Source organism: Nannobrachium achirus (assembly GCF_963921795.1).
Source record: "Nannobrachium achirus genome assembly, chromosome: 19".
In the NCBI taxonomy this organism is placed as follows: domain Eukaryota; kingdom Metazoa; phylum Chordata; class Actinopteri; order Myctophiformes; family Myctophidae; genus Nannobrachium; species Nannobrachium achirus.
In genome coordinates this window covers 11958292-11978548 of record NC_137826.1, presented here as the reverse complement: position 1 = coordinate 11978548, position 20257 = coordinate 11958292, and the positions used below count along the sequence as shown (strand labels likewise).

General features: G+C 40.3%; 1 protein-coding gene across 1 annotated transcript; it reads right to left on the bottom strand.

The window, feature by feature from the left end:
* Positions 1-1758: 1758 nt before the first annotated feature.
* On the bottom strand, positions 1759-20072 carry LOC308304196 (centromere/kinetochore protein zw10 homolog). The gene is made up of 16 exons (XM_080748756.1): positions 19869-20072; positions 17781-17915; positions 16527-16628; positions 16168-16245; positions 15357-15516; positions 13607-13762; positions 12552-12749; positions 10825-10961; positions 8073-8255; positions 7403-7632; positions 6388-6459; positions 6137-6303; positions 5133-5263; positions 4608-4739; positions 3880-4082; positions 1759-2211 (listed from the first exon to the last, which is right to left on the bottom strand). The coding sequence occupies exons 1-16, from the start codon at positions 19971-19973 to the stop codon at positions 2091-2093; spliced, it is 2310 nt and encodes a 769-aa protein (XP_080604882.1). The 5' UTR covers positions 19974-20072; the 3' UTR covers positions 1759-2090.
* Positions 20073-20257: the final 185 nt, after the last annotated feature.

The following is a 20257-nucleotide window of genomic DNA, read 5'->3' as shown; positions in this document are numbered from 1 at the left end:
AGCAGGGGTGGAGTGTCATAGGTGTGCGTCTGGAGGTTTAGTGGTGTCTAAGTGCTGGACGATGGTGGCACCTGCTGGGTCTAGTCACACCCGTGAAAAAAAAAAGAAAATCGTGAAAGTGTGTCAGAATAATATTTGAAAATCCTGTTTCTATGTCAGTGGTGGCGTGGTGCTTAAACTTTTTCATGTGAAGGACCCCCCAAAATGATATGTATTTGGTCACAGACCCCCATCTCAAAATATTTAGTTCCAGGGACCCCCCAGAAGCAAAATTTGAGTTACAAATGTTCGCTTAAAAAAAAATACATATATTTTGCACACATTTAAAAAAATAGCAGACCTGAAAGCTCGCAGCACAGCACTCTTTTTTTTTTTTTTACAATGTCCCAGAATTAAACTGGGGTTTAGTCTTTAGAGGGCGCTATGTCCACCTATTATGTCTTTCAACCACGTTGGACTCAGTCAATCGCATCCAATAGTTTGTATGTTTAAAAATGATCCCTTTCTCCATTGGTCTGCAGGAATTATGCATAATCCTTGTAAAAGACACCTTTTGGTGAGGACATTTGTCTCTCTAACATCAGCCCCTGCTAAAGTTGATACAGTAGAAATCATTTAAAAAAAGGTCATGTACTTAAGTACAGTAGGCTTACTTGAGTAAATGTACTTAGTTACTTTCCACCACTGTTTGGAAGACTCATCTGCCCAAATGCATACTGTAGAATGTCATGTCTACATTTGCAGATAAAATATGTCTTGCCAGAATATAAAGCAACATGAGATTCTTTAGTAAAAAATGGCAATAAATGATTTATCCCCTTTTATTAAACATTATTGTATGTTAAATATTCCTGTCAATTTCCTAAATTAATGACCTGAAAAGCACAAAATGTTGGCTCATCACTACACAACTCGGGTGTCACAATCACAGCTCAGGTCCAAGCTCAGTGGTAGAGACTAGAGGTGCACAATCATATCCAGCCACTAGATGTCACTCTTCACCTCCTCCTCCTCCACAGAGTGACACCAGTCAGACATGCTAAGCACTTGGCTTAGTTGCTTGGTATTTGTTTTCGGTATTTATCAAACTCACTTTTTCCAAACTGACTGGCAATCAGAGACCCCTGATTGCTGATGATCACAATACGACGCATTGAGATAAACAGAACTTTCATCTGGGCCTCATCTTTGTACTTATTCTGCACATTTATTTGTGTTTGTCATCATTATTATTATTAGTCTACATAACACAATCAGTCTCCCTGTAGGAGCAATTGAAGCTTGTATCTTTGAAAGGAATTACTATAGTCATTATTGCGACCTGTTCACTGAGATTTGCCATGTGGAAAAGAATGGCAGTTTTCCCATCGTCGTTGTCGGGTGGAAACCTTGTATGTCCAAAACCGTTTGTTTTGTATTAATCATTTTAAAAATGATTTAAACTAGTGAAAACAGCCGATCTACAAGCACACAACGCCTCGCACCGCGAGGCGTTGTGTGCTTGTAGATCTGCTGTTTTCACTACTTTTGTGCGACGGCCTTGTATGATGAAGCAGGTCTTTGCTTTGCGAAAAAAATTACATATTTGAAACTTGGAGATACGAGGTTTCTGCCCGACAGTGACGCTATGCAATGTATTTTAATTAGCCTTTGTCAGTGTAGAGCGCTAGTTGCATGGCAACACGGGCAAAGACCACTGTTCCAGCGATTTTGCCATTTTAACATCACCAGGTTAAAGGATTTGTGGTAGCCAATAAATACATTTCTTTGTTTTTTTTTATTACAATCAAAAACCAACTGCTCATGAAGAAAAAAAAACACAGAGCCACAGCAAAGCAGACCACTGTTTGCTGTATGGCAAATCTTGGTGTAAATGAGTCCTTATAGTCGTGACAACACCAACATGGGCATCGCACATTAGTGAGAATCTGCTGACAAACTACTGTAGCAAGAAGCAACTGTACAGAAGACGTCACCCCAGATGTGGGGTAGAGATATCAATTATTGTTTTTCCTACAATAAAAAAGTGCCAGTATGTTCTCTGTGTCATCGTTGAGAGGAAGTGTCCATTTGGTTTTGTAGAAAGAGTCTCATTTGATTTTGGTTAGAGCGACAGCTCGTCTCTCTGTGTTCTGGAACAAGGCGCGCACCAGGCTCTTCATCTCTGAACTGGAGAACTCCAAAGCCAAGGGCCCTTTGCCTTCCGCCCACCTGGAGACAGTACAACAATAGATAATTCATTAGATCTATGCACATACATATACATTATACGTATACAAATACATACATACGTACATACAAATTCATTAGATCTACGTACATACATACGTATACAAATACATACATACGTACATAGTGTTGTCAAAAATATTGATTTATCGAAAAGGATCGATTTTGAATATAGTATCGATTTTCAATATGACTTTTCCATAGTATCGATACTCAGTTTTTACCTCTCTTGTTGGTTTACACCAACGTTATACTTTTATGTGTATCCTTCCTACTTTGGCTTATTCCTGGTTATTTTAAAGGCCTATTTGTACTTAGAATGTGAAAACATCAAAGGCAGGCCTTTAAAAAGTGCACTAGCATCTACCTCAAGAAGTTCTGTATTTTTGTTTAAATAAAAATAAAAATGTGCAAAAATGGTTGCGTGGTATCGAAAATGGTATCGAGTATCGATATTCAAAAAAAATATCGTATCGAAGTTAGAAATCCAGTATCGTGACAATACATACATAATGTAGACCAGACAAATATGTTTAGGTTTATCCCTCACCAAATAAATATTTGACCTAAAAAAAGTTGAACCGATTTTAATAATCGACTAAATCAATTAGTCTGATTGACCACTGTCCTACTTATGTGCCATAAAATATCGGATATACAAGCTCACAGCGCACAATTTAATATTTTAGAAAATCTTTATTTGAATACATTCTATTTTATTATTGATTAAATTGATTAGATGAAGAACTGTCGCATCTTGAGGGTGACTACTTATGATATACGGTAGCTCATATCCTGTCCTTGTTGATCAACATTGTATAGGGAAAACCAATAGACATTAGCCCATGGATGATGGAAATGAATGTATCCGTTTGCAACGAATGAATGTAAGCGTCATTAGTATTAGTTAACAATGATCACTGCTGCAGGTTGGTGAATAATGATGCTGGTCAGATTGTGTCTCAAAATCTGTATATTCATTCAAGCAGGATATTGATCCAGGGAGGTAAAAAAAAAAAACACAGCAGCCAATTCACCATTCTGGTTACCACTGGGTGGGGCCATAATAACACCTCTTTTTTTCACTTTTGGCACAACATGACAGTTATGTCTCCATGATTCTATAAAGAAATGTGTTTAATTTGGGAAATGGGTAGCAGCAATGATTAGGGAAGGATTGGTATGTAGCAGCTCATAGGTCAAATTCAAAATTGAGAAGTGTACGGTAGTTCTAGGCATTCACTATCTGGACTATCGCCATTCACAACAAAATCATTATTGTACGGACAATGCTGAAGTAAATACGGTAATACCCAGCTGAATTAATTATGTAAAATACTGAAAGTAAAAATCTTAAAAACAAGAGGATTATTTGGGGAAGCCAGTCTGAATAGTCGCAGATTTTTTCTTTGTGTTTTTTTCTTTTTGTTACCCTAATAAAGGTTTCTCCTTCCTCCCCCCTATGTAAAGCATCTTTGGGTACTTAGAAAAGCGATATATACATCTAAATGTTAGAAAAGCAATATATACATCTAAATATTATTATATTATTAATAATTTGGGGGGTCGGTCCTTCACATGACAGAACTACTGCTATAAACCACTTCTGATTGTTCTAATAACAGTGACTTAGAACAACTTCCACCTTACCTGTTGACAATCTCCTGGAGGTTGGCAGTCAGCACGATAACCAGCTCCTTGAAGGTGAGCCACTTCTTCACGTAGACGGGCACCTCCTCCTGGTACTTCTTGTTCCTGCTCTCCTCCGCCAGTGGGATGAAGACCAGAGGACCTTCCTCGATGATGGTCTGACACAGCGTGTGGAGGTGCTCTCCATCCTCTGAGGAGATGTCCTACACACAGCATAAAGAAAAAAGATACCACCTCTTATGATGAGATGTCCTACACACAGCATAAAGATAAAAGATACCACCTCTTCTGATGAGATGTCCTACACACAGCATAAAGATAAAAGATACCATCTCTTATGATGAGATGTCCTATTGTCCTACACACAGCATTAAGATAAAAGATACCACCTCTTCTGATGAGATGTCCTACACACAGCATAAAGATAAAATTAAAACATTTAATTTATTGCGATATCGTCCTCCATCATGCACTGGGATCAATTCACCTTTTATTTGCCGAGTTGCATATCCGGTGCCACTTAAACCCTCTATATTGATAAAGGTACTTATAATATACGTACTTGATACATACTTGATACAAGTCTTTTTTCCAGTCTCTATCAAAGATCTGTTGCGACTTGTATTGCTTGTATTGTTTGGCAAATGTTCAATAGTTAAAGCATTCAATAATTCTAGGCCTAAATTGGCATGTGAAAAACGCTAATGAGAGACAAGAACAAAACTAACCTCTAGCATCATGATTTTAGCGATGACTTCAGAGATGGCAGAGTTGAGGAGACTCCCCATAGCTTTACAGTAGATGTTGACTGGTAGGACATCTTGCCACACGGTGCCCAGTTGTTTCAATTGGTGAATAACCTGAAATTAAAAATTACCATCAGCACCATCGTACAACATAATGCTATCCTTGACATGGCATTACCAGCATTGGTCTCAGGATTGTGCTATTCAATAAAATCACATGACTAAATATATATATATTTTTTTTTTTCATAAACATAAAGAGCACATGCACTCTATCAGTACAGGCACAAGTCAAGTCCGCACACTGTTAATTGCTCCCACCATTTATTGTGAGGATCAACATTTTGATCATCACTTGATTATCTGGAGGAAATATATTATAAATTCTTCTCATGAGTTAAGAGTGCTTATAAACTTTTAAACAGTAGTCTGAAAATTAACGCAAATGACCATCTCTTCACTTTTTGATGTGCTTACGAATAAACTGGAAGCTGGATAAGCATTTACCTGTCTGACTGCCTTGCTGGCTGCTGTGTAATTGTCCTCATAATCCAGATTAGAGAAGTTACGAGCAGTAGACAGTCTCTCTAGCATCTCAGCTTTTTGGACATTCATCTGGGCTAGGAAGCACTGGGCACCTGGCAGATCAACAAGATGCACAAAGAACAATTGTGTTACTTGTAGTTGCTAATGAATACATTGACCATTTACCCCGTCATGACTGGGTTCATGTCATTGATTTAGTTAGTTGCTCTGGATAACAGCGTATGCTATTAATGCCTAAATTGTAAATTGTTGACAAGGGCTGGAAATAATAAAATAAAAAAGGTTAAACTGCACAATATCAAAGAAATTGGACACAAGTACATTTAAAATTATAATAACCAGTAAGACTCCCTAAATCGGGAGATAAGCGACCATCAGGTCGCATACACAAACTTTAGAAGGCAATGGTAGCCAATCAGGAGGGAATATGGGAAATGGGACAGATCCATGCGTGATTGTAGGGTCGGAGCAGTGTCCAAAAATGTGTTTTACAAGAATCGGCCTCATGGTGGCGCTAGAAGAGGGCCATGTGAGAAATGAGCCAAAGAGTGTGTGTGCAAGTTTGGCATGGATCAGGAAAACGGTGGCGGAGATATGAGTAGGGCAAAAGGGTGACGTGTGACAGACTGACAGACAGACAGCCAGCCAGTGGATGTTTTGATAGTAACAGCGACCTGACGGTCGCAATAATCTTCAATGTTCTTCAGGTTATGACCGTCTGAAACATCTTCTCTTCAGTGCATTTGTGTACTGTATCGATTTTTCAATTACAGCTATAAATTGCAATTGTTACTGTAATTTTCCCTTTATACCTTAGGTATGATCATATTCCTTGGGAATTTTGTGTTGAAAATAAACAGTTCAGTAAACTACTCCAAATACAATCTCTCACTTGTTGCTCCCAAGATATTTGCAATAAATAAATTCATTTTCCTGATTTAGCAGCCGTGTCATTGTTTATTTACCCAGTCTCCTGAAGCTGGGTACCATGTCAACAAAGGTGGCAACCCCTTCGCTGAGAGGGTGCAGATGGGGCTTGAACTGGTGGCCCAGCGTCAGCAGGTTGTGGGCTATATACATGCAGTTGTTGTGCTGGATGGCTGCTAGGTGGGGGAACTTGAGCAGGCTTTCTCTGCAGTGGAGAAAACAAAGAATGAGTGTGACACTCTCTGGAGGAAAGCCTTTTTCTTAGTAATGAAACGAATATGATCCTCACTTATGATAGGTTGGAACAACATCGTAGAACAGCTGGAATATGTTTCTCACGGTGAAAAATAGTTGTGTGGCACTGAAAAAAAGAAAAGAAAAAAGGGTTAGCTCTCAATGACGTTAATGAAGCAAAAAATAGATACATTTTCATTCAGCAAACAATAAGCCTTATTCACGGCCCGCCCACTCAGCAAATTTCTCAGCATCCCTCGAGTGCTGACATCAATTTAGAAGGGGAAACTATAACATAAATAGCTGGACTTAAAGCCAACAAATCATTATTTCGAACGGTAAAGTAAATTATAATGCTTTGTGCCTTTTACTATCTTGTGTTCTTGATCATGCTCGCCGTATTTTATACTTTACTATTCGGAAATTGCATTAAATTTACGATTTCTGTGTTAACTCTATAGGCTACAGTAGGATTTTCCCCTTCAAAATGTGACTTCAGCACCCGGGGGATGCTGAGTGGGCGGACCGTGAATAAGGCTAATTGGGTGACCAGTACCCACTTTTGCTGTGGAATGTTTACCTCTGCTCAAATCTAAAAACACAAATAAGGGCATAACACTTGACCACAAACATAAGGAAAGAAAGATTACACTCTGTGTTTTGTTTTGGAGAGGGATATCTTCTATCCATGCCCATCTCCATTTATTTCTTACGGCTCACTTCTCTCAATAAAAATGTGTATTATTTATAATTTCTTTGCAATTGTACTAAAAATGTCAGACTATGAAAATAGGGCTAGGCGACATACTGTAGACAAAATCAGGAAACAAATTTCTTTTTTTCTTTTGCAAAAATAGCAGATCTACAAGCTCAAAACACATGATGTGACGTGTTATGAGTTTATAGATTGCCCCCCCTTTTTTTTTTTTTTTTTTTTTTTACAAGTATTAAAGTATACAAGCAGGAAAATACAACACTTATCACATCCAAAATCCCAATTAATACTGCATCTAATCTCATATCGCAATATGGAAATATTGCCCAGCCATGGTTGAAAAAGCATAGCTTACCAAGAGGAAGAGCTTCCCACCGCCTCACACAGCGTGTTCAGGGCCAGTTCCATGAGTTGCTGGACAGACTCGCTGATGCGACAGGCTGGCATACACATGGTTTCATCAGAGAGCTGCTTGGCATTCTCCAGGCTCATCTCCCTGGGAGGGGTCTTCTTCTCCTGCTTGATTTTGATACCGGAAGCTGGGTTTGGTAGCTTGGGAATGGCCAGCTTGGAGTTCGGTGTGATCTGATAGTGGTTGTGAAGGAGACACAACATGTAATAAAGGGATATACCAAAGTATTGTTTTAATTGAATATAAAGAAGAATTGATTTTAATACAATAACATATTTTTGATTACGCAGCAAAAATGGCAAATCTAGATCTACAAACTCGCATTGCAACATGTTCTGGGCCAAGTATAAAATTAGGGCTCAATCAGACAAATCAATTTAGATCAATTCGATAATGCATCTTATTATTCTTAATATGATGCAATTGCATTATTACTAGTAATCAATAGAACAATTGCTAAAAAAAAATATCCACAGTTGCAGTCTTCGTGTAATAATATTTGCACTTTGTGCACTGTCTATGGGCAAATGGCTACAGTTTGCATGCAAAACCAAGATAATTACAGCTGATTTGATAAGTAGCTTTCAAAGTACAGTATACAAACTAAACATACTCTGACAGTGTTGTGCATCTTGGAGGTCATGAGTTTGCGCGCCGCCACAATGACGTCCCTGCACTTCTTGCTGGCAAAGTGACCGTTGACGTCTCTTGCATACTTGAGCAGCTCTGTGGAATCACCTTGCAGGTACTGCATCTCCTTAAGGGACTTCTCAAACTCCTCCGTCTCCTTGATCACCTTTAGCATAATGCAAAATAAACAAGGAAGAAGTTATCAGCACACACCAATCTGTTTAATGTCCATACAGAAAGCGCTTTATGAGCTGCCCGACTGCCATACATGTGTAGTCTAGTCTGAAAAGGTTGAAAACCACTGGTCTACGGTAAAGATGCTTCTCTTTCCTAGTGGCCGAGCATCGCGCTCCCAACGCCCGGCGTTATAATGTGTGTGTGTGTGTGTGTGTGTGTGTGTGTGTGTGTGTTTTCTTCTCACATATATATTCTCTTCTGGGGGTCCCTGACATAACCTTTTTAGCTGTGGGGGTCCTCCTGCTCTAAGGAGCCGTTTCTCCACTGAAAGCATTTTATGAGTGGAGGAGTGCTTTGGATATCATGTCCAGAGGATATCATGTCCAGAGCACTTGCATTTATATTGACATAACATTTGAAACTAAGAAACTTTGCTGTGCTCAAAACATCCCGTCATGTGCCTTAAGGACCCCTTACATCTAACAACTTTGAAAAGATTTCTCAATCGTAATAAAATCGGGGCTATTTGCGGCGCGCTCCCGTGACTCAGTCGTTACTCAATCGTTAAATGTGAGGTAGTGGTCCGACTCGATTTTTACCCCAACTTGAGAGCCAGATTCTGTTACGAGAATATCAAACTGGTTTAATATTTTCACAAATCGGGGCTGAGTCTGAATGAATACAATGACGTAGCCTAGCCTACAACCAAAACAGAACAAGTGAAAGCCAAGCCATTCATTCCCCAAAAGACGCTGCCTGAGCTGCCAGCCTGGTCGTTGTTGGTGCGGCTACTAGCTACTACGACAGCCCTTTATTAGTTATTTCTCCGCGTTTCCATTATTCCAAACATTCAACGTTGATAATAGTTGATAGGATCGATCTGCGTCGCATCACAGTATTGCAGTATTGATAATTTTACTTGATTACTTTTTCCATCACTGCACATGCAGTGCACACACACACCGAGCTCCGCCTTCCTCCCCCCCAGCCCTCTGTGCCTCTCCTCTCTAGTTCTCTCCTCTCAGTCTAGCCGGCGCAGATCGATCCTATCAACTATTATCAACGTTGAATGTTTGGAATAATGGAAACGCAGAGAAATAACTAATAAAGGGCTGTTGTAGTAGCCGCACCAACAACGACAGGCTGGCAGCTCAGGCAGCGTCTTTTGGGGAATGATGAATGGCTTGGCTTTTGGCTTGTTCTGTTTTGGTTGTAGGCTAGGCTACGACTACGTCATTGTATTCATTCGGACTCAGGCAGCCCCGATTTGGGAAAATATTAAACCAGTTTGATATTCTCGTAACAGAATCTGGCTCTCAAGTTGGGGTAAAAATAGAGTCGGACCACTACCTCACATTTAACGATTGAGTAACGACTGAGTCACGGGAGCGCGCCGCGACTAGCCTCGATTTTATTACGATTGAGAAATCTTTTCAAAGTTGTTAGATGTAAGAGGGCCTTTATAGAACAAATGGCCTTGCTGAACAAAGTCGTAAATGATCGGGTTGTGACTGTAGAGTGACAAATCAGAAGATCAAATGAACCGGTGCTCCTCTCCAAAAGTTAAACAAATTTTCAGCTGGAAGCGTTGCTGGAGAGCTCTGAAGACTTGCATTGTCAGAAAGTGCTGGCAGCTCAATAAATGGTTTCTGTGGGCAGGCTCTATATGGACATTATAGCTCAAACGTTTGTGCCGCGGACCTCCGTATTGATAGATATTTGGCCGCGAACCCCCATCTGACAATGTTTTGTTCCAGGGAAGAGAAGATGCGAGTTGAGAAATGCAAAAACAATATTTTTTCTTTGAGAACCAATAGAGGTACTGTCAGTCCAATATTGTAAAAATAAAAAGGCATAAATAACATTTATTATATTTCCAAAATAATTGCGACCGTCAGGTCGCAGTTACTATCAAAACCTCCACCGGCTGTCAGTCCGTCCGTTAGTCAGTCTGTCAGGCACACGTCACACTTTTGCTCTTCTCATATCTCCGCAACCTTTGCCCCGATCTATGCCATATTTCGCACACACACTCCTTGCCTGCCAAACCACAACCTCCACCCATCAATTCTCATATGGCCCTTTTCTAGCGCCACCATGAGGCCGATTCTTGCAAAACACATTTTTGGACACTGCTCCTACAAATGTTGCCCTAAAATCACGCAAATCGGTACACACTTGGTCTACACTCATGTCTTCAACATGGATCTGTCCCATATAGCGCCACCATCAGGAAGATTTTTTCAAACACTTTTTTGGACACTGCTCCTACACATTTTGCTCTAAAATCACGCTGCGACCTGACGGTCGCTTATCTCCTGATTAGGGAATCTTAATGGTCATGACAAGGCCGGTTGGACCAAGGTACTACACGTCAACGGTTCTCAACCTGTGGGTCGGGACCCCCAGGAGGGTCCCCAACTTATTTTGGGGGGTCTCCAGATGATCAACTCAACTCTTAGAGCTTGTCAGGGTAAAATATGATTATATTGGGGGGGTCACGGCTTGAAAAGTTTGAGAACCACTGTACTACACGTCATTGTGAGTTCAATCCATACCTTACTGTAATTTTCCAGCTGGCTGCTGTTGGTGGGGATGGAGTAGAGGAGACACTCGTGGATGATACAGTGGGACATTTCCTCCCAGATCAGCTCACCCAGGATCACAGACAGCTTCTTCTCACCAACAGACACATCTGAGAGAAAAGGAAAGACATTGCAGAACTTTAGTTGACATTAGGCCTGTCATGATTCACTCAACTCACGATACGATTCGAATCATGATTCAAGGTTCACGATTCACGATGTTAAAATTACCCCCCAAAAATCCACAATTCTTACAATTCCAGTATTTTCTTTTCTTTTAACAATACTGTTTTCTCTTATGCTCTTTTCAATACAGTAGAACTATCAAATGACAAAAAACAACAATTACATTTCAGTTCTCTTGGTCTTCTCTTACAAGGAAGAAGGAATCCTGTATTTTTGGAGCTGTGTGAAACACAGGCTCCCTATACGTGGCCGTGTGGGTCTGTGTGTGTGTGTGTGTCTGTCTGTCTGTGTGTATGTAGCCTGAACTTCCTAAACTTCGGCACGCCACTAGTCCCACAGTTTTGCCACCACACACTCGCGCCATATGTCAAATCGACCGGCTTACTCAGGAATCGTGGGCTATTACTTTTCTAAGAGAAAGGTTCTATAGTTTAATTGATATTAATTTATTAGTGAATTAATTTTCCCCATTGACTTATAATGGGAATTGCAAAAACTCACATTCAATTATTTGTCTCTCGCAAACCATAGGGGCTAGAGTTTCAAGACTTGGAGAGGAGGTTCATAATGCTTTCAAGGATTAAATAAAAAATAATTGTGTCATTTGGCCGCATGGTGGCGCCATAACACCCCACTTTACGTTTTGGCCTGTAACTCTTGAACCGTAGGTCGGAAAATTAAAAATATTTTTTCCCTGGATTCCTTGGGTCATGACGCATCTCCCCATATAGGCCACGCCCATTTGCGCCATGATAGATTTTCCGCCATCTTGAATTTTCTCCAAAACACACTTTTTGCTCCTTTTCCTACATATTTTCTTCAAATGTCACAAAAATCGGTACACATGATCCCCACACACACACACACACACACACACACACACACACACACACACACACACACACACACACACACACACACACACACACACACACACACACACACACACACACACACACACACACACACACACACACACACACACAGCTCCACTTCACACAGGTGTGATTTTTAGATGTGCTCTTATCCTCTATACAGTAGCAAATAGCAAATGACAGAAACGTGTAAACTTCTCAATCTTAAATGTCAAATCCTGTTCTTTTTTTAAACAACACTCTTACCCTCTTTTCAATACTGTATCAAAGAATGCCTTTTTCCTGTGGTACATAGCAAGCCAACTGTACTGTAAGCCAGGCACAAACTAAGGCATAACAACAACTCTTACCCTCTTTTCAAAATCAATACTGCATCAAAGTCAAGACCTAGTGTCTCATTGTGGATAGACTGTTCAAAGTCCCTGACTTTCTAACCCACCATTTCACCTGGTTATATATATTGATTGTGTCAATTGACATACAAGGACAAAACAGAATCATGGTCTTCGAGGATAACAAAAAGACATTTCTCAGGATTGTCATCAACTAAAGGAATTATTAGTTGAATAGTGAGTGATTTGACTGACACTATTAGGTGATGTAATAGACTAGATACTGAAACACATGAGCGAGTCATACCTAGCAGGTGTGAATGCAGTGTTCGGAGCACCAACAGGAGCTTGGTGTAGACTTCCGAGGGACTAGAGTGCTCCATGTTGCCTTCCTCAGAAATCTCTAGGGCCAAGACAGTACCTTCACCCTGTTTATCCAACACGGTCACCGACAGGGAAGGGTACATCACTAGTGGCTTCAGCATGTTCTTCAACAGCACCTGACCTGAGGGACAAGTGAAAAAAAAAAAAAAAAAAAAAAACGTATTTCAGACGTGTCACAATTATTACACAATAATTATTTTTGCATTTCATGTTGAATCATTTTCAAATATACTAAAAGATTAATAAAAAAATACATGGCAGATCTTTAAGCTTGTAGATCAGCTATTTATACTATATAAATATCAAACCTCGGTTCGAAGTGGAGCGGTGAATCTGAGCAGCTATACCCTGTGTGTGTGTGTGTGTGTCTGTTTTTGATTCTATGTGTTCTATATCTATGTTTTTGATTCTGTGTTCTAGATCTATGTTTTTGATTCTATGTGTTCTAGATCTATGTTTTTGATTTTATGTGTTCTAGATCTATGTTTTTGATTCTATGTGTTCTAGATCTATGTTTTTGATTCTGTGTTCTATGTGCGTGTGTGTGCGCGGGTGTGTGTGTGTGTGTTGAGTGAGTGGTGAGTGTGTCTGGCCTGCACAAAACAGCGCCCCTCCTTTAACTAGTGTGTTGTGTGTGGCCACTCAAGGTATTGCCAGGCTACGGACACGGCCAGCCAGCCAGCCAGCCAGCCAGCCAGCCACCCAGCCACCCACATACCCACGGACATACCTGTCTATTGGGAGCGCTTTCACCGCTCCAAAAAGAAATAGCAGCCTCCGGTGGGGGCTCCTCACTGGCAGGTGACTCAGTAAGATACAAGAGCGGTGACACAAATGTGTGTGGGGAGGAATCAATTGGCACAACTGAATTAGCGTGAAAAGGGGGTAAAAAGCAACAACAAAGTGCAAAAGTGCAACATTTTCTAATCAATTTGAATAACTTAGATCAGGGCTTAATATAGCTGTGTAAGGCCTTACTGAAAAGTTTGATCTTGTGCTGGAGGTCTCCCTGGATGGCTAGAGCTTGAAGAACATAGCAGAGCAGAGCAGGAGGGCCCTGCTGCTCCTCATCCTTACTGCATCCCAGAGTCAGATGGAGCTCCGTCTTCACAAAGGAGTTCATTTCCATCGACTCTGTTGTGAGACACAGAACATAAATACTCATCAATACCCGAGTCTCCCCATTATTAGTTTTCGATAGGATTCCCACACATGTCTTGCACATAACATTCAAATCAATTTCTTTGTGTAATAGAAAGGAAACATTTTACAGTACATATTATTTTGCATATTATAGTCACAGTAGGGGTGGGCGATACTGGAAAAAAACATTATCACGATACTCTTCAGGCAGTATCACGATACACAATATTATCACGATACTGTTATATGCGAGTTTTTAGGTTTATTATGATTATTAGACCCACACAGATATTCTATTGATAATCTATTCATTGTTATGCTGCATATAGAAAGATAGATATCCTAATCTATGATTTTTTTAATGATAACATTTTGATTTTTGATTAAACAATTAACATCTTTTACCTCAAAATATTTACTAGTTGGTGTGATGATGGTTCAGGTCATTCAAATGGGTCCAAGAAATGTTTTATGGGTTCCCATAAAATGTTCTTGAGTGTTGTGAGCTTGTAGATCGGCTATTTTCAAAACAATTTGGCTAAATCATTTCGGGACCTCTCTGGGGGTCTCGACCCACAGGTTGACAACAACCCATGCCTTACCATTGAAACTTGGGGGAAAACAAATTACCCTACGACCAACCAAAGTCAGGAGGTTTGTTATGATACAAGCTTTCTTTTTACAGAATTACTCCGTATTTTACAATACAGTTATCATCCTAGCTTTTAGCTTTTCTACTAAACAAAAATGGCATGGTTTTATAACTAAGCCAATTATGAAATAGACGCGAAATAGACGCTACGATTTCACCGCGAGACACACGCATGCTTCAACGGTGAAAGCATAACAAACAAAGCACTTTACTTGTTTGTAGTTAATAAAACAGAAGCATGCATTTACAAGGCGATCTAAATCACCTCATCAATACTGCCAGAACACACAGCTGTGGACTCCACTCCAGCACACACACACACACACACACACACACACACACACACAGCTCAGCAGTTTGCAGAGAGATGGCTGATAGCGATAGCAGGACGGATAAAGTAGTTTGCGTCCTGTTAGTTTAATGCATCCATTATTAAAAATATGCTTCAAAGAATGCAGGGCAAGCTGCATCACTGCTTTATAAAGTCCCGTGAAACTAAATCGTGGTCGTGGACCAGTGTGCCGTGCTGCTCGGTGCTCCGGTCAGTCACTGTAGAGTGTAGACACTCGGAGCCTGTCTGCGTGCTGCCCGGGGGCGGGGCCGTGAAAGCAAAGGGACAGATCCTCAAGCCATATGACACGTTGAGCCGCGACACGTTGTTAGCTTGTAGATCTGTTCTTTTTGGTGAATTACACCACCGTACTATAGAAGTATAAATTGAGCAATAGAGCAGCGACTCATAGAACGTGCACTCGCTGTATCCAGAGCCTTTTCTGTATGACTGTTTGTATCACGAGAGAAACGATAATCTGAAAAGGCATATCGTGGCAAAGCTGTATCGTCGAGACGATAATTATCGCCATATCGCCCACCCCTAAGTCACAGTATATTAAAACAACACCACTGTCTCTGTTATTGAGGAGGAGGTCTCACCTTTAGAGGAAGGCAGTTTCCACTTGGCTAATTTCTTCCACTCCTCCCCCAGCTGGTAGATGAAGTTCTCTCTCTGGACGATGAGCTCAGAGCTGAGTGCACACAGCAGGGGCAGGTCTGTGCTCTTCCATGTCTTCAGAGCATCCACACTGCCTCTTGCCTAGGAACGGTGCAACATCAAATATGGATGAATGAAAGAAATTAAAGAAATAGCTCAAGTTATATAGCAGCTAGGGCTGTCACAATTATTACATAATCGTCTAATCGCAATTATTTGAGGTAATCGCAATTCTTTTGCATAATCGTCATAATCGTTTCCATGTTGAGAAATGTTAATATAGTTACAAACACTTTCAAAAAGTAGTGGAAATAGACGATCTACAAGCTCACAAAGTGTTGCATCAATGTTTTCTTTTTAACTATAAAATTGTCAAATATGTCAGTAATTTCTTTGTGTATTTAAGTTGTGTGTCATGATTGCCATGTGCAACTTCAAAGCCTAAAAGCCAAACAGAAATGTAATTGTCAACGACGAAAACACAAATAAATCGTTAATCGCAATTATTTGAGTGACAATTAATCGTCTTGTAAAATGTCATAATCGTGACAGCCCTATTAGCAGCCTATTCATGTCCCAACCAATGAATACAAATCAGACAATCCCTCAACAGAAAAGGCTTCAGAAAAAATGTATTTGCATTTGCAAACAGAACAGACAGAACGAAATTCTGACCAAATTAAGACCTACGTTTTTCAGAAAACTTAGGTCAGGATTTTTTTAGATTCGCCCGGGTTACGTATATACTCTTACCCTTTCTAAGTGTTTGGCTGCTTTCACATAGTTCTTCTCCTGTAGGGATTTGCCAAACTCCTCCATTGCACTGTGAAACTGAGACAAATGTTAAATATGACCGTTGTGAGTGTGTATGCATGTAAGCAAATGACTTTAATCAGGCATGATTTTTTCTTTCGTACAAAAGTATTATTTTTAACCCATTCAGGCCTAACCTATAGTTAGGCCTAAAACAGAAATGAGCCTACAAAAACAAATATGTTGCTACATACTGTACATGTACATGTTCAAAGACAGTTTTTGAAAATGGTTGCTTATAATGACAAGCCTAAAATAGGGATGTCAGGAGTAGTGGGTAATGGAAAGTCACATTGTACCTCTTTTAGATGTCCCAGCATTGAGATAATGACAGTGTTTCTCTGCAGCTGCTGCTTGAGCTTTTCATACTCAGTCACGTTCACATGGATGTTCTTCAGCACCTGTGTCCAAGGTCACAGACAAAAACACATTATCAGTAAGCTTGTGCAATAGGGCTTTCAACTGAGCGCAGAAATTACATTTGCCTTCCAGTCTTACAAATTACCATATGTTTAAATTACATTTGAAATTATCATTAGTATTTTGCTTAGGAAAGTGTGCACATAATGCATGTAATGTTATATCCATGAAGTGGCACTCACCCTCAATTGTCAAAAACATGCTTAGGCAACATTAATTAATATGTATTTGATATAGAGGGTATGCGCGTGACATCATCATCATACCAGGAAGTTATGCGGGAACACCTACTGAGTGGCAAAAAAAACTACTTTCTGGACTTGACAGCCCCTACACCACACAGAAAAGTCCTATCTGATTGCATTAAACAACGTTACATGACATTAAACTCACTTTGCCACTCACTTTGCCACTCGATTTGCCATTCACTTTATGCATGCGCATACCCTCTATTGTCTCAGAGTTTCATTGATTTAGTGGGTCAGGTTGAAAACTATAAATTGTGACATATTTTACAGATAATCCCACTCAAATGATGACATTTGAATAATAAATAGTCCATTTGAATAATGACTCATGTAGCCTTTTGTACTCAACTGTAAGTGACAGTGCACTTGACCATGGATACTCTGGTTGGCTGCAATAAAGTTAGTGTACAACAGTACAAAGGATGTGCCAGTGATGCCACCACCATTTTGTTGGCTGCAATAAAGTTACTGTACAGCCCTATTATGTAACCTAAGTAGTAGTGTGCATGAGCATTGCATTGCCAATTAGACACACATTAAATGTGTGTCTATGGAGAGGGGGGGGGGGTGTTTGAAAGCATGTGCATCAGAGAAATAACCTATGGGTTGTGTCAAGGTCCAAGGAGAAATACTCCTTTTCCAAAACGTGATTTTGCTCAATTCATTTTTTACTCTTTTTAATTTGATAATAATGCATCACTTGCACAACGAGTAAGACCCTTTAGCAGTTAGTCAGCATACCACAAAGTGAAGGGAGAAAAACAGATGGAAGTACCACCCTTTCCTATTCAAAGCTTATTATGCTAGATGAGCAACACTAGGTCTTGTTTTTCTTCATACGTATCTAACAAACCACATTTCTACCAATATAATACTAACACTTACCTCAGTGTCAATGCATGTTTTGAGAACATCAATTTCTTTGGAAACATCATTGACCTGCCCCATGAGATCCTCAGACCCTTGTAGACTAGGCAGGAACTCGTTGTATCTCTTGTTGATCATGTCACATACTTCTTCCTATTCATGGAATGCAGGGGAAAGCAAATCAAACCGGTGTTTTTGTTGTCAGACCTTTATTTTCTGAATCGACTGTATAGAGGCCATTGATGGTAGTCAGCCTGGCATTTCCAGACTTGTTTTCAGAGCGGTTTTAAAGTAAACTAAACGAGGGTAGGGATTTAAACTCCTTTAAGGCTGTTGGTAGAGCGTTCCATGTTTTTTGCGGCATAGCGGGAGAACAAATGTAATCCCTTGTTTGTGCCAAATCTGGGTTGGACGTGATCTGTGGAGCTGCCTCTGGTATTGTAATTGTGAACATCCTTGATGTTCTGGAAGTATTTTGTCAGGTACATGGGTATCTAAAGCCCCTTTTTGACTGCAGCTTTAGCACCACACTACACCGCACCACAAAAATATCTACATTTTCCATTACACAAAAGTACCCCTATGTATTACAACTATCCTGAATTATAATACACTATAATGGATTATAACTGTGATTATAATAGACTTAAGTATTAATGTATTACTATGATAATTATAATACACTATAATAAATTATAATAGTGGTAATAACACAACAGAATCTATTATCATGCATTACAACTATATCCTGGTGGTCTAAATTAAAAGTCAGTGAGTGACCAGTCATTATGAAGTGTTTGGCCCGTTTGGCCTAGCTCAGACCTACAGATTGAGTGCCGCTTTCACACCACTCTACCCAGGTCCTTGTAGTGGAAAACCTGGCACAAGTGGGCAGTGTGGAGTGGTGTGGTGTTGGGCCATGTCAGTGGAAAAAGGGCGTTAGTGCATCTTGTACACCAGGCCCATTGAAAGATGCTGTAATGTCAGCTACCATGAGCCACCCCACACTTAGAAAATGATCAGGGGTAAGGTGAGCCCGAGATGGAGGGTTAAGCAGTAGCCTAATCAGTTTGTTTCTGGACGGGTTTTTTTTGGAGCCTTGTTTTTAAGGCCTTTGAGGCGCTGCGATAACTTACGTTGACTCCATAATCAAAGTGGGGCTGAATGATTGCTCTTGCTAAAGTCTTCAAAGTATTTTACTTGCTGTGTAGATATTTGACATGCATTACTATTGGCTTATAACAGTGGCTCTCAAAAAAATATTATTTCAAGGACCCCATAACTCTTGAGAGTATACAAATGGAACCAAGTAGACCAATAGGTTCCATTTAGGTCTGTAGCTACAGATCTGTAAGGGTCCATTTGGTTCTATTTGTATACTTCCCTTTGGAACCCCCTCAAGGAGCCCTGAAACACTGGCATATATTATAGGCTATATAGCATAAGTATACACAAATTGGCATCTTTGACAGGCATCAAAACAAATATTAGACCTGACCCTCCAAGTGCAGATCAACAAGTTTCAGCCCACAAACAACATGCTGTTGTTGTATGACAGTAACTGACAATCTACCAACAACACAAAACAAAACAGTTGTGCTGAGACTGTCTCGTAGCGCTTTCCAAAACGAACAGATCTACAAGCTAATAACAAACAGTTCTTTCTTGGCTGGCAAAGCGACACCCGTGACTCTCATGCGATGGAGCTTATTAAGCTTCAACAATTTACTTAGTTTAGCCCCATTTCATATTTCGCCTCAAATAGCTCAAGCTCGTGACGGGCTGTAAACTTGTACATCTGCCATTATATATATAAAAAAAAAAGAATCGCCATGTATTATATCTTCCCGAAAGTTGCATGTTGTTGACAGCTGCCAGCTTGGATGCTGTTAGCATGGCGCTAACAGGCTAACGCAACAACACAGTTGTTTTACATGTTGTGAGGGCAAAGCAGAAATCCTCGTTGTTGTTCTTATCCTTACCGTACGTAAACATGGCATTATGACAATAGCTCCATGTTCTACACAAACATTTACATTTTAATCTCACACTCCCTTCTACTACTAGATACATAATAGCTATAGCAGCTAGCTAATGCTAACGTACCTTGGTATCCTCCACTTTGCGTGACAACTTGCTTATTTTAGTGGACAGGTCTTCTTTCTCCAGCTTCCCGGAGCTGGCCAGGACTTCTGTGACGAAGGACGCCATGTTCTGTCCGACCCGTTCATTCAAATGTCACTTTGTTCAAGTCAATGAACAGCCTTGTGTTGCTGTGTCTGCTCTGTTTGTGTACAGTCAGTGCCTGGTGGTGCCACATCAGAAGTTGTGCTTCCAACTCGTTTTCAGGACCACAGGAGCCGTGAGGAGCAGTGATTGGTTAAGCCTGGTGGGCGAGGTTAGTGATTGGTTGATGTTGAAGCTGTAGGTGTGGTTTATGGTTTGAATGGAGTCTTGTCAGTCTTCCAGTGGCATCAATCAGTGATGCTCGAACT

Coding starts and splice junctions, on each gene's coding strand:
- LOC308304196 (XM_080748756.1), bottom strand. CDS start 19,973: ATGGCGTCCTTCGTCACAGAAGTCCTGGCCAGCTCCGGGAAGCTGGAG. Junction 17,916..19,868: donor GCAAAGTGGAGGATACCAAG/GTACGTTAGCAT, acceptor TTCCATGAATAG/GAAGAAGTATGTGACATGAT. Junction 13,763..15,356: donor GAAACTGCCTTCCTCTAAAG/GTGAGACCTCCT, acceptor GTCTCACAACAG/AGTCGATGGAAATGAACTCC.